Source organism: Heloderma suspectum, chromosome 7 (assembly GCF_057233095.1).
Source record: "Heloderma suspectum isolate Gila_16-S chromosome 7, 16-S_ref, whole genome shotgun sequence".
In the NCBI taxonomy this organism is placed as follows: Eukaryota; Metazoa; Chordata; class Lepidosauria; order Squamata; family Helodermatidae; genus Heloderma; species Heloderma suspectum.
Genome location: NC_139464.1, coordinates 5,305,003 through 5,318,872, shown reverse-complemented (window position 1 = coordinate 5,318,872; position 13,870 = coordinate 5,305,003). Strand labels below are relative to the sequence as shown.

General features: G+C 51.5%; 1 protein-coding gene across 5 annotated transcripts; it reads left to right on the top strand.

Annotated features, from left to right (window-relative positions):
• Positions 1 to 2,510: 2,510 nt before the first annotated feature.
• On the top strand, positions 2,511 to 12,686 carry LOC146339288 (tubulin alpha-1A chain-like). Of its 5 annotated transcripts, none has more exons than XM_084808984.1 (5): positions 2,511 to 2,549; positions 7,850 to 8,019; positions 8,064 to 8,093; positions 9,964 to 10,112; positions 11,292 to 12,681. In XM_084808984.1, exons 2-5 carry the CDS (start codon positions 7,899 to 7,901, stop codon positions 12,270 to 12,272), a joined length of 1,281 nt encoding a protein of 426 aa, XP_084665110.1. In that variant the 5' UTR covers positions 2,511 to 2,549; positions 7,850 to 7,898; the 3' UTR covers positions 12,273 to 12,681. The 5 variants fall into 5 exon arrangements, with proteins under 5 accessions (XP_084665110.1, XP_084665108.1, XP_084665106.1 ...); XM_084808982.1 differs by adding an exon at positions 3,314 to 3,405 and having other exon boundaries at positions 7,850 to 8,093; XM_084808980.1 differs by having other exon boundaries at positions 7,850 to 8,093; positions 11,292 to 12,686.
• The last annotated feature ends 1,184 nt before the right edge of the window (positions 12,687 to 13,870 follow it).

Here is a 13,870-nt window from a genome sequence, read left to right as displayed (position 1 = left end):
TTTACGTTAAAACAGGTTGGTACTTGGCCCTGCCCCTTTGCTTTTGGTCACACCCCTTTGCCTTTGGCCCCGCCCACCACAGGATTGTGGCCCCCCAGAGCTTCTCCAAAACTGAATTTGGCCCTCGGGCTGAAAGAGGTTCAAAACCACCGAAACAGAGATGAGGAGAGCCGCCTGACCCTTTCCTTTTCCCAGGGCCGATTCCCCTGAAGAATGTAATAGCTCACCATATGTATTCAGAGTTTTAGAATGCCATTTTTGGACCTTGGGATTATAATGGATGTGGTACACAGCTGTCATGGCCCCTTAAGTCTGAGGTTCATACGCTTTTTTTCTTCTCTAAGGATTTGAGAATCCATCCTTGGACTTTGGAATGTACGGTGCTTACACGGGGTGGGAGTCAGCACGAAATCTCAGCCGGCGCCGTTTTTGCCCCAACCTTTTCAAACGCCAGCTTGGTATTCCCCGTTGCAGCTTTCCCCAACCAGGCGCCATCTAGGTGTGTTGGACTACAATTCCCAGCACCAAGTCTAGCTGGCGGATGCTCGGAGATGTAGTCTAACACACATGGATGGCGCCTGGTTGGGGAAAGCTGCCTCGTTACATCCAGGGGTCAATCTAGGGATGCCTGAAACTGTCCGTTTCGCTTTCTCCCACATTCATGTTTGTTTATTTATTACATTTATATCCCACCTTTTTTCCTCTTTAAGGAACCCAAGGCGGTGGACATAATCCTCCTGCTCTCTATCCTCACCACAACAACCCTGTGAGAGTCTGTGACTGGCCCAAAGTCACCCAGCGAGCTTCCATGGCCGAGTGGGGACTAGAACCTGGATCTCCCAGCTCCCAGTCCAACACTCCAGCCACTACACCACACTGGCTCATCTCATTTTTACAACTCAAGTCCTTTCTGATGTGCGTCTGAAGAAATGTGCGAATTTTGGTAAATTCCAAAACAAAACAAAACCCTCAGCCATCTGCGCTGGCCAAATTCAGTAGGCCCTGCTGTTCCCCGGATGGAGAGGACCCCGCTGTGCCTGCCCTGCCATGGCACCGCTAAAGAGGAGGAGAGAAAAAAGCAACCCTAACTGAGCACCGCAGACATGGCTGAACACCCAGGGATTCAAACCCAGGCTAGGAGCGAAGCACTGCCAGCCCTGGGCCTGCCTGAATGAATCTGTCCCTTTGGCTTTCTCCCACCTTTGATTTTTTTTACAAAAATCTCAAGTTCTTTCCATCCCATGTCCAAAGGGATTTGCAAATGTGGGGAGTTTTTATCCAAAATCGAATGAACAAAAGTCTGACCCATCCCCAGGTCGGCCACTCACTGCAGTACAGTCCACGTTGCCACGTTGGTACGGGTGCATCTGCTGCTCATCCCCTCAGCTTTGTTCACCTCTTGAGAAAACCGGTATGACGATGGCACCTTCCCCTGTGTTGGATGAGGGAGAATGGGGCCTTGGGGAAAACTCTGCTTAACAGGGGTGCAAAACCTGTGATGGTGAAGATGTTCCTGGATTAAAGCTGCCATCATCCCTGGCCACTTGCTGTGCCGGCTGGGGCTGATAGAAGTTGGAGTCCAATAGCATCTCGAGGGCCACGGACTCCCCACTGCCCTGCACAGGATCATGCTGTCCAGCCGCGGCCAAGAGAGATGCTATAGCAGAGAAGGGAGCCTACTGAGTGGGGAACTCGGCTCCCTGAGGGGCCCAATGATGCAGACCTTCCCTCTGCTCCCATCTGCCATATGAAAGTCACCCTTCTGGTCTACTTCACGGGGTAGCTGTGAGCACTGCTGGGATGTTCTTTAGTTCGTACATTTCTAATCCACCCAACAACTAATGTTCTGTGGGCAGATTGCAACCAGTGAAAAAGCTGAAATGCCATTTTAAAACACAGTTAAAAATATAAAATACAATACAAATATTTAAAAGAATAAAATACAATATGATGCAAAATATGAAACAGCACAGGATTCGCGAGAACAGCCATAATAGCCTAGAACTAGGTCTCTAAGGGAGCAGTCCTATGGGGATAGGCGGCCGCCTCTGAACACATTGTAGTAATCCAACCGGGAGGTTACCAGAGCATGGATAACTGTCACCAGGAGATGGTGTAAGGCAAAGTGTTTTGACAATTTGAAATAGGCCCATGTCGCTATTAGATATACATTTAACCTCTGAAGTTTTCCTCACCAACCACATCTACTGGGCTGGTAAATCTCGACCTGTTGAATTTCTGCCTAGCTCAAAGCTCTGCAAGGCATAGCAGCCTAGAGATGGTTGGATGAACTATGTGCAGTTTTTCCAGCAGCCATTGAACGCCAAACCCAGCATCGGTGGAAGGTTTCCAGAGATCAACCAGCAGTCAGCTCCGAGGGTGAATTTCAACATTTTCCTGAAAAAGTTTTTTAGAGTGTCTCTGTCGCTTTAAATGAGCAGAGGACTTCATCTTCAGGTGGAGTCAGCTCTGGCTGGGTTATAAATTTGCTGGGAGCAAAGAAAGCAGCTGTTTTGCTGAAATCATAGCAAGCCTCCAGAGCCATTATGGTAAGCCTGCGTGTTGTGGTTCAGATTTTAGACTAGGGCGTGATGGCTGTATTGATTTCTCTGGGCGGGGGGCCTTGCTTATAACTTTGGGTTCACTTTTCTGGAGAAGTTATCGATGAGCGTCCAGTTCATTGGGCTGGTGTTTTGCTCCTTATAAGGTAAAAACGAGGTTGTCGCAAAAGGGCGCTTTAAGGGGTGTCTCTTTCTCCCCCTGCCGCACCCCCTAGTGTTATTTTTCTATCCAGTGGCTTAGCTGATCTTCTTGCAAAGTTATGGGTCTGGTTTCTGACAGCTGAGCTCTCTTTTCCTGTCTGTATCTTCAGGGGCAAAAAAATGTGGAAGTCTGCAGCATGAAGTCCAAACCCTTTTTTTCGCCGTCGTTTCTTTCTCTCCTGCCCTTTCCCCTACATTATTTCACACGTCAGTTATGGACGTGCTTAGGTGGGAAACCACTGTATTTTGCAGATTTCAAACCCCCCTTTTTTCTCCTCCCCTGTATAAGAGGAAACTGCCATATTGCCTTTGTCTACTGTAATCCCAAGGGTTGATATGCTGAAAGAATAGAGCAACATTTGTTCTTTCTTTAAAAAATCTTTTTCGTTCAAACCTTTTAAGGCTGTGGACTCTCGGTCAAGCTAGAAATTACTTAACTGTAACTTCTGGGAAAGTCCGCAGAGGACCCCAACGCTTGCATTTTTGTTAAAGCGCTTAATTAAGCTAACTACTTGCAGGGAGAGGAGAATTCCAAAAATATTTCTCTTCAGCGCAGAGCACCTTATTCTGAGGCTGAGATCCATTGTCGATTTACTCATGAGCAGGCCCAGGAAAATCGCTAGGAGCCGGAGTAGTTTGGGCGGTCTGTCTGAAGGGTGACTTCACTTCTTCCCCAGCAACGTTTTGGACTCCAAGACCTATTGTTCTCCGTTATCGGGTTGCCCGTTGACTATCCCCACGGAAGTTCGGGGAAAGCAGCCGAAGCGTGTTTTGCGGCGCTGCAGCGACCTGGGAGACGTTAATCTTCCGCGGCCGGGGAGCAGAAGCGCGCCGCGCATGCCGGAGCGTCGAGCACGGCCGGCCGTCGCGCGCTCTGGCATCTGCGGCCCTTCCGCGCCGGCTCCTCGGCTCGCCACGGGCTCTGCCGGAGGGCGGCTGGGCGGGCGCCGGGGGTCGCCGGCCGCAGCTCTGCGCGGAGCAGGTGGCGCCACTTGGCGAGCTGTCGAGGGAGCGGCTGCCGGCTGGCGGAGCGCCCGCTGGGTGACTCCGGCGAACTGGGGAAGAAGAGGCGCGAGGCGGCCCCGGCCGGGCTCGCAGGCGCGCGAGCTGGGCGGCGGGCCGCGCGGCTCTCCTCGGGGGCGTCCGGCTGGCCCTTGCCGGCAGCCGGGCGCGCGGGCCCCGTCCGGGCCCTGCGCCTTCGCCATCCCCATCCCCGCGCCCCGGCTGGGGCATCCCAAGTATGCCGGGCAACTGAGCGGGGCTTCCACCTGTTCCCGAGGAGGGCTTGGCTCTGGGCTAGTGCTGCGCTCTGGCCCTGGCCCAAGACCTCGTGACGGCTCCTCCCCTCGCCCCCCGGCGCTGCACGGAGGCATCTCATGGCACTGATTGGCAGGACGCTCAGGACGGGGGCGGCGGACACGCGGCACCTCCCACGCGACAGGCTGCTCCCCCCCCCCCGTCAGTTGCTGTGAAAAGTGCGGGGCCCGACAGCCGCAGAGGACGCTGCCTCTCAAACCAGCGCGCTGCTCGTGCATCGCCAGCGAAGAGGACGGAAGACGGTAGCAATCTGCATAATATTTGAACGTATGTATATGTATATATATTTGATATATATTTTATATATATATATATATATTTATTATTTTTTTATTTTTATTTTTTTTGAGGGGCCGTGGTGGCTTAGTGGTTAAGACGCTGAACTGCAGACTGGAAGGTCGGCAGGTCGGCAGTTCGAGACCCGAGTGCCGCGTGACGGAGCGAGCTCCCGTCTTCAGTCCCAGCTCCTGCCAACCCAGCAGTTCGAAAGCAAGAAATTGCAAGTAGATAAATAGGTACCGCCTCGGCGGGAAAGGTAACAGCGTTCCGTGCACCTCGGTGTTCAGTCATGCCGGCCACATGGCCACGGAAGCGTCTTCGGACCGCGCTGGCTCTTCGGCTTAGAAACGGGGATGAGCACCGCACCCTAGAGTCGGACACGACTGGCTGGGGACACCTTTACCTTTTTTTATATATATATATATATATATATGATATATATTTGATATATATACGTATACTGCGGTGGCTTAGTGGTTAAGATGCTGAACTGCAGACCGGAAGGTTGGGAGGACAGCAGTTCGAGACCCGAGTGCCGCGTGACGGAGTGAGCTCCCGTCTTCAGTCCCAGCTCCTGCCAACCTAGCAGTTCGAAAGCAAGAAATTGCAAGTAGATAAATAGGTACCGCCTCGGCGGGAAAGGTAACAGCGTTCCGTGCGCCTCAGTGTTCAGTCACACCGGCCACATGACCACGGAAGCGTCTTCGGACAGCGCTGGCTCTTCGGCTTAGAAATGGGGATGAGCACCGCACCCTAGAGTCGGACACGACTGGTTGGGGACACCTTTACCTTTTTATATGTATATATATTTGATATATATATGTATAAATACGTATATATTTGAACGTATGTATATGTATATATATTTGAACGTATGTATATGTTCATCTCTCCTGGTTGCCTCGTCCTTCCTTGACATCACAGACGCTCGGCCAGGCCTTGCCAAAGGCTCTGGCCACAAAGCCCTCTGTCACGCAACAGCATTGCTTATTAGTGCAGCAGAGTCCACTGGCAACCGCTAGCCACAATCGATAAGAATGGAACCAAGGCAGGAAACTCCTGGTTATCCCATGCTGGGGGCTTAAGGGCTGTGAATGACCACTTAATTCAATTCTTGTAGCTGTTTGGCTAACCACTGTCAAGAGTGCTGAACTTTTACCCTTTATTTGTTTGCTTGTTTATGTATTATTTAAATGTAATTATTCACGTATTGGCCTAGAGCTCTAGGTGATGTTCAGTTTAATCGACAAAACTTAAAACACAAACCAAGTAATACAATAAAATATCAAATCAAATACAATTTCACCACAAATATTACAAATACCGAAAAAGGGTTACAATAATCTCATAGTGTGGGGGTGGGGGGCAGAAAGTAGACTCCGGATGTTTTGGACTTCAACTCCCACCATTCCTGTCCATTGACAGGAGCTTCTGGGCGCTGAAATCCAAAACGTCTGGAGCTCTACTTTCTGCCCACCCCTGCCGTAATGGGTAAAAACAGAGTAATCAAACATTGTCAAAGTGGAGGATAAAATATTAATGTCAGCTTTAAAATAAAATGTTCTAAAGGTTTCAAAAGGCCAGGGTGAGCGCAATGATGTCAAAAGGCCTAGGTGAGCAAAAAGGGGGTCTTCTAGGGATAGATCGGGGGAGGCGTTAGATCCCCCCAGATCCAAAGCCCTCCTGTTCCCCCAGCATGCCCCTGAAATTGGGTGGGGGAGACTCACACCAGTCCTGGACCTGGTATACTTATTTTCTCACCCAGTGCCAGCTCCAGTTTTTGAGGGCCCATGGGCAAGCTGCCTTCCATGGGTCCCCCCTGCCTGAGTGAATCCACCATCTCACTGCCATGGTCGCCCGCCGCTCTTGCTGCTCCTCTTCCTCATCACTGCCACCGCTTGCTTGCTTGATGGGCAGGGAGGCAGGGGCATCCGCTCCCCCCTTCTCACCTCCACCGTTGCCTGAACCAGAGTAGAAGCAGCTGAAGGAGCCGCTGCGGTGGGGAAGAAGAGGAGCAACTCCAGGGAGCTCTTGCCAGTGGGCTGCTGCTGGGGCGTGGGGCCTCGCCCAGTGCCCCGCCCACCCATGACACCGGCCCTATTCTCGCCCAGTGGGATCAATAGAAGGGAAAATCCGGGGGGGGGGGGCACAGCTGAAGAAGAGAGACACCTGGGAAATGTTCAGCTCCCTCCTCCCATTCTGCCAGCGTGAGCCTGGCAGAGCCTTGGGTTTAGTGGTTCCTTCACCTTGGATTCTCCTCCAGAGATTGTCCTCGGAGTCATTTTAACTTGCATACAAGTCATGCGTCTTTGGAGCCAGTGTGGTGTAGTGGGTTAGAGCAGCCTTATCCAGCTTGGTGCCCTCCAGATGTGTCGGACTACATTTCCCATCACCCCAGTGGACAGGGCCATTGGCCATGCTTGCTAGGGATGGTGGGAGCTGTAGTTCAGCACATCCAGAGGGCACCAGGCTGGGGAAGACTGGAATAGAAAGACTCAAATGCCCACTTAGCCATGGAGCTCTTGTTGGGTGGTCTTAAGCTAGTCCAATTCTCTTGGCCTAATTCTCTCGGCTTTCCCCCCACCTGGCACCCTCCAGATGAGTTGGGCTACAACTCTTAGAGTCCCCCAGCCAGCTCCAACACATCCAGAGGGTACCAGGATGGGGAAGGCTGGTCTAACCTTCCTCAGGGGTTGTTGTGGGGATAGCATGGAGTAGCCCTAATCTGCCTACTCCACCCTGCGTACTCCGTGCATGGAGAAATTCCCAGTAATAAAGGGAGAGAGGGTGATATTAATTGTTGTGTAGCCTAATCTTGGAGTGGGAAGTGTACACAGGAACAGAGGGAGCCGCCTTGTACCGAGTCAGGCCCCTGGTCCATCTAGCCCAGCACTGTCAGTGCTGATTGGCAGCAGCAGCTCTCCGGGGTTTCAGGCAGGAATATTTCCAGCCCTACCCGGAGATGCCAGAAATCTAATTGGGGGCCTTCTGCCTGCAAAGCAGGGGCTCTACCACTGAGCTACGGCCCCTTCTCTAAACATTGGCTGAGGCCCTGGCTAAACCGCCCTTGCTTAGTGCATGGGCTCGGTGGTGGGAAACAAGGAGTACGCTACCATGTCTGAAGAGACCAGAAGGACAACGCAGGTGACCAAGTGTCAGGAAGGGCCCATTTGGAACGGGTCACAGATGGACCCTTGGACTGATCCGGCATGGCTCTTCTTATGTCGCCATACCAGAAGCAGGGGGTGCACCCACAGGTAGCATCCAAACTGGCAGCTGTGCGTGCATGTTTTGCTGCTAGTAATCATGCACAGTGGTGGGGAAGTCCAGGCCTGGCGCCAAGGTTAGGCATGGCTGGGCACCTGCTGAGGGCCCGCACCCCAGCAGGGGCCCACTGACAAGAGCCCCCTGCAGTTGCTGATTGAGCTTGTCAAGCGAAGACGAGCTGATTGCGCCTGTCAAAACATCTGGATCTGCCTCTTCCTTTCCAGAGGGAGTGCCTGTCAATCCACATTGGCCAAGCTGGAGTTCAAATGGGCAATGCCTGTTGGGAGCTCTACTGTCTGGAACATGGAATTCAGGTGGACGGAACCATCCCCGGAAATCAGGCTGCTCAGAAAATCCTGCCAGAAGCCGAGCAAGTGGATTCCTCATTTGAGACGTTCTTCTGTGAAACTGCATCCGGGAAGCACGTACCCAGGGCAGTGTTCATTGACTTGGAGCCTACTGTTATAGGTAATGAAATCTGCACAGATCTATTGGGAGCAGCAGAAAGGTCTTCTGGTTCTTCTGTTTGGTGTCTGGAAAGTAGGGACAGACGAGAGTTGTTGATTCACATTTTGCTCCTTAAAACCAATGCGTCAGGGTTTTAAAACCTCCAGCCTGTGTGGCACCCCGACCACGCAGCATCTTGGGGTTCCTCCAGGGGGTGAGGTCTCGGCTGTGAGCCCCATCCCCGGAGGAATCCCCTCGGAGGGTGTCCCCCGGCTGTTATCTCTGATCCAAGATCAGAGATAACAGCAGAGGTTCCCCGGCTGGTATGTGCCAGGAGCAGAACCTCTGCTCTTAACTCTACTCTCAGATCGGAGATAGAAGCATGGGCGTTAGGAAACAGGACTTGGCCACGCCAGGGAGAGCAGCCGCTATGTCCCATACAGGTAAGTCCGTGCCCCCCTTCCCATTGTAAGATTGTTATGTTCCATTGTTCTCTTCAATGTAAGATTAGGGAGAGCTGTAGGGTTGGAGGGTGGCCTGGATCTCTTTCTCCGTGCTGGGAGGAAGCACAGTTCCATGCCTCCTTTCAGCGCAAAGAAAAAAAGAAAAATAAGGGTGACAGGCTATGCCCCCTGACTTGTTGTCTGGAATGGGGCCACGCCCCCTGACATCATCTGGCCCACAGTGACTGCCCCCCCCCTTCGGTACTCCTGCTCCTGCATTGCACAAACTCAAATTCTGTTATTCTTCAAACTTCGCATTTCTCTGAATTTTGCAGTGGAGTTTTCCAGGCACAAAATGTGTACAAGCAGGCATCTATGAGGGGAAAGTGCAGACGCAAATGTGTACATTACTCAAAAGAGTATTAAAAAATGCGTTATACTGAGGAAATTGCTCGCAGAAACGTATAGGACAAAATTGCAAGGGAAAATGCACATATTAGAAGAAATGTATATGAATTTTCAAGTACTTTAAAAAAAATTCTCAAACTTTGGGATGAACCAAATGTAAGACTGGAAAAATTAGGAAGTGAGAGAACTGACAGTTTCATCCATTCCTGCTTAATAGTGGATGCTGCTAGCAGTTCCCCATCCTTGGCTAGTGTTAGTACATAGGAAGCTGTCTTATCTGAAGTTGGCCCTCTGGTTCCTTTACTTCAGCCCTAGCTGGAGATGCTGGGGACTGAACCTGGGACAGTCTGTATGCAAGACAGATGTTCTGCCACTGAGCTATGGCCTTCCTTGCCACTTTATGCCTGGGAAGCCTCCTGTGTCTTCAAGAGCTGTATATCCGATAGAAATAGAACAGGTGCAACAGTTCCCAGTGGGCTTTAATTACTAGTTTCCCTGCATTATTTTTCTTAACATCTTATAGTGCAATAGCATTCTTTTGCTATTTAAAAATAAAGGAAAATAAGGAAATCTGTAACTAAAGGCTTCCCCCACTGTGAGAACAGAAACTGACACTGGGGCAATTAACAAGCTGTTATCACTAATTCCTCAGCCTTGATCAACAGGAAGCAGTAAAATGGGCAGGACCAGCAAACAGGAAAGGTTGAATGCGTAGGAGCCCTGGAAGGACATAAGCGGTTCCCGCTGGACAGGCTGGTTCTGCCCTTCTGTTTTATTGCCCTCTCCCCTGCCCCCAAATCACCACAAATCTGTTCTGAAAAGATGCAGGAAGGCAATGGAACACTGGACTGCAGTGATGTAACAACATGATATGTGTGTGAATGTAGGCTGATGAGTCCAAAGAAAAGGGCTAGTGTGGAAATAACCTAAACTTGCCTCTTTGGGCTTCTCATGTAGGTAAGCAATGATAAATATAAGGATAGCCAAGGGGCAATTCCTGTTTATCAAGCTTGTCAGCTGCCTCTTATTTCTCCCTCTAGATGAGATCCGCACAGGTGCATATCACTCCCTCTTCCATCCTGAGCAGCTGATCAGTGGCAAAGAAGACGCTGCGAACAACTACGCCCGGGGCCACTACACCATCGGGAAGGAAATCATTGACACGGTCCTGGGCAGGATTCGCAAAATGGTAAGTGGCTAAGCAGTTTTCCCCGAGGCTCGTCAGCGGCAGGGGAAAGCTTGGTGAATGGGGATGATGTGATGGCACCTGGTCTCCGAAATTCATTAAAAAATAGATTAGTAAAGCTGAACAAGCTTACTTAGCATTTGTGGTTGAAACCTGGTTGGGCGAGGAGGGTGGCGTCAACGTGACCCACCAGGCTTTTGAGTGTGACAGCCGGTTAGATCTGTTGGGTGGGAAGGAGGAGTTGCAGTGGCCTATCCCCCTACTGAGGTACTCTGTTTGGCAGTTTGGGGGATGCTAGGAGTTGTAGTCTGACGCATCTGGCAGGCGCACCAGGTTGAAGAAGGCTGATTTCGTATATGCACCTGGTGATGAAGCATCGAGATCAGATTGGGATTCTGTTGGTGTATCACCCATCCTGCTGCCCAACAGCCTCTCTTCCTGAGCAGACAGAGGTGAGTTTGTTGGGGAATGTCAACGCTCACACTGAGGTCCCCTCGTTAGGATTTTATGGCTTCCATGGCAACTGTGGCCCTTCTGTTAAAATCTGACCCCACATATGTGGCAGGGCATGCTTTCCATGCGTTTTTTGCTGACCAGAATGAAGGTGGTCTGTGGGAAGAGGTGTTCTCAGAACTCTTTTGTCACTGAGAGGTCGCTAGCTAATGAGGCCACTTTGTTCAGTCTGGTGCCCTCCAGAAGGTTTGGATTTCAACTTCCTTCAGCCCCTGCCAGCATGGCCAATGGTCAGGAATGCTGATTGGTAGTTCAAAACATCTGGAAGGCATCAGGTTGGGAAGGCTGTAATAAGGTCTGGATTTGCTGGGGCTCTGAACTTCTACAGAGCTGCGGAATTTATTATGATGGTCCACTCTGGCGTCTAATGGATCTAGGAGGATTCCTGAATGCTCAGGGGAATTTTCCAGCTGCTAGAACTGGTGATCCTCTTGAAGCTCTGGCTGAACTGTGGAATAGGAAGGTGACCAGGTGGCTGACACAATCAGAAGCTTGGCTAGCAAAAGCTTGGAAGATACTGTCCCAGAGTATCTCTTTCAATCTGTTGTTTGTCCACAAAAGGTCTCAAGGAGAGCTCCAGGAACAGACTAGCAACATCCTTAGTTACTCACCCAACTCTTGGCATGCTGGCAGTCAATGCTAATAACCAAATTCCTCTTGCTAACACAGGCTGACCAGTGCAGTGGCCTCCAAGGTTTCTTGGTCTTCCACAGCTTTGGTGGAGGTACAGGGTCAGGCTTCACTTCTCTTCTGATGGAGCGACTCTCAGTAGAATACAGCAAGAAGTCGAAACTGGAGTTCTCGGTGTACCCTGCCCCACAGGTCTCCACTGCAGTGGTGGAGCCCTACAACTCCATCCTGACCACCCACACTACCCTGGAGCACTCGGACTGCTCCTTCATGGTGGACAACGAGGCCATCTACGACATCTGCAACCGCAACCTTGACATCGAGCGTCCAACCTACACCAACCTCAACCGGCTGATCGGGCAAATTGTCTCCTCTGTAACAGCTTCCCTGAGGTTTAACGGTGCCTTGAATGTCGACCTGATAGAATTCCAGACCAACTTGGTGCCTTACCCCCGGATCCACTTCCCTTTGACCACCTACGCCCCCATCATCTCAGCAGAGAAGGCCTACCACGAGCAGCTCTCTGTGCCGGAGATCACCAATGCCTGTTTTGAGTTCTCCAACCAGATGGTGAAATGCGACCCTCGCCGAGGCAAATACATGGCTTGCTGCTTGTTGTACCGGGGGGACGTTGTGCCCAAGGACGTCAATGCGGCTATCGCAGCCATTAAAACCAGGAGGTCCATCCAGTTTGTGGACTGGTGCCCAACTGGCTTCAAGGTGGGCATCAACTACCAGCCCCCCACAGTGGTGCCCGGGGGAGACCTGGCGAAGGTGCAGCGGGCCGTCTGCATGCTGAGCAACACCACGGCCATAGCTGAGGCCTGGGCCCGCCTGGACCACAAGTTTGACCTGATGTACGCCAAGCGGGCCTTTGTGCATTGGTACGTTGGGGAGGGCATGGAGGAGGGGGAGTTCTCCGAAGCCCGGGAGGACCTGGCTGCCCTGGAGAAGGATTATGAAGAAGTTGGGCGGGATTCGGCTGACGGGGAGGAAGAAGATGCTGAAGAAGAGTATTAGAGCAAGTGTGTATCTGTGCCAAATCTGCATGTAACCAGGCTACGGTGGGAAGGCAAAACCGTGAGGTTCTATCAAAAGTATTAATTGTTTAACATCAGGATTCTCGTTTCATTTTTTTAAAAATCCTTTAACAGACTTCTGTAGTATCAGGACTCTTAACACGCTGTACTTTGTCTAGAATGCACTCCCTGTAGCCTTTTTATCTTGACTTCCTGCCTTTTAGAATTACACGAAGTAGCGCTTGAGTGTGGATCTGGGGAGGGGGGTGAAGAAGGCTTTGTATCTGGCTGTGGTGTAACTATTCACAGCACTGCGCGACGGGGGTAGGGGGTGAGGGGGGAGTACCCTGTATTATAACGGGATGCAATAATCTGCTTCTTTGTACTTTAATAAAAAGTTGAACTACTCCAACATAGCTTTCTTCCAATACAGCAGTGAGATCCCAAAAACCACAGGCAGGAGGTGGATAGTCCGTGAAAGAATGTAATGTTCTGGACAGTCTTTGTGTGCAATTCTGCAAATTTTCTGTGGCATAATTTTTGTTTTGCTAGACTTGGAAAGGGGTTCTCTAGGCCAGTGGAGCCCCAATCCCAATCTTATTCAGCTACTGGTTGGTGTACTGAGAGTTCTGCAGGCCCTAGGAGTGTGTGTGTGTGTGTGTGTGTGTGTGTGTATTATATTATTACACTTATATCCCACCTTTCTTCCATTATGGAACACATGCGGTTCCCAGGGGGTCTGCCCTCCAAGTACTGACCAGACCCAGCCCTGCTTAGCTTCAGCAAAGTGGCTGCCTCCTGTGCCTTCAGACCATGTCTTGGGACCTAGAAACTTGCTTTGTTTAAAAAACAAAAAGAAAGCTGAATTCAGTATTCTTGGGGAACGAGACGCTTAGGGTGGCACGTGCACAGGTAACCGGGCCTTTCCAAGTTGCCAGTTCCAGGTCCAGGTTTTGGAGGGCCCTGGAACAAGGCGCCCTCCGTGGGCCCCTCCCTCAGTGAGCCTGCCTTCTCGCCGCCATGGTCACCCGCTGCCATTACTCCTCCTCCTCTTCCCCATCGTGGCTCCCGCTTGCTTGCTTGGCAGGCGGCGAGCCAGGGAGCAAACGGGGGGGGGGGAATCTCCTGCTCCTGCCCCTCACCACCACAGTCGCCTGGGCGAGAGCAAGAGGCAGGGGAACAAGCAGGTTGCAGTGGTGACCAGGAGGAGCGAGTGCAGGGGGCTCTGGTCTGTGGGCACTCAGCCACTGCCGGCCATGCGTGCCCTCAATGCCAGCCCGGCTCCTGGCCTCCAGGCCAACTGCCAGTATCTCAGGTGTTGTAAGGAACTTGAACCTGGTCTGGATTTTTCACACTCGCACCCCATGTCCTAGGGAGTCACATCTGGCAGCTGGCTGGCTTGTGTATGTCCCCCTCCCAGCCGGGGAAAGGGCAAGTTAAGAGTGCCTGGGGCTCTTTAGAAGGCCGCTGTTGCTGAAACCCGGAAGTTCTCATTGTTCTGCCTTCTGCTCAAAAAGCAGTTTGCCTCAAAACAAAGCAAACACCCTGCTGGCTGGCTCCTATGCCTTCCATTTCTGATTTCTCCTCTTCCACTGGCAA

Coding starts and splice junctions, on each gene's coding strand:
- LOC146339288 (XM_084808980.1), top strand. Junction 8,094..9,963: donor CTTGGAGCCTACTGTTATAG/GTAATGAAATCT, acceptor TTCTCCCTCTAG/ATGAGATCCGCACAGGTGCA. Junction 10,113..11,291: donor TGGGCAGGATTCGCAAAATG/GTAAGTGGCTAA, acceptor TTGCTAACACAG/GCTGACCAGTGCAGTGGCCT.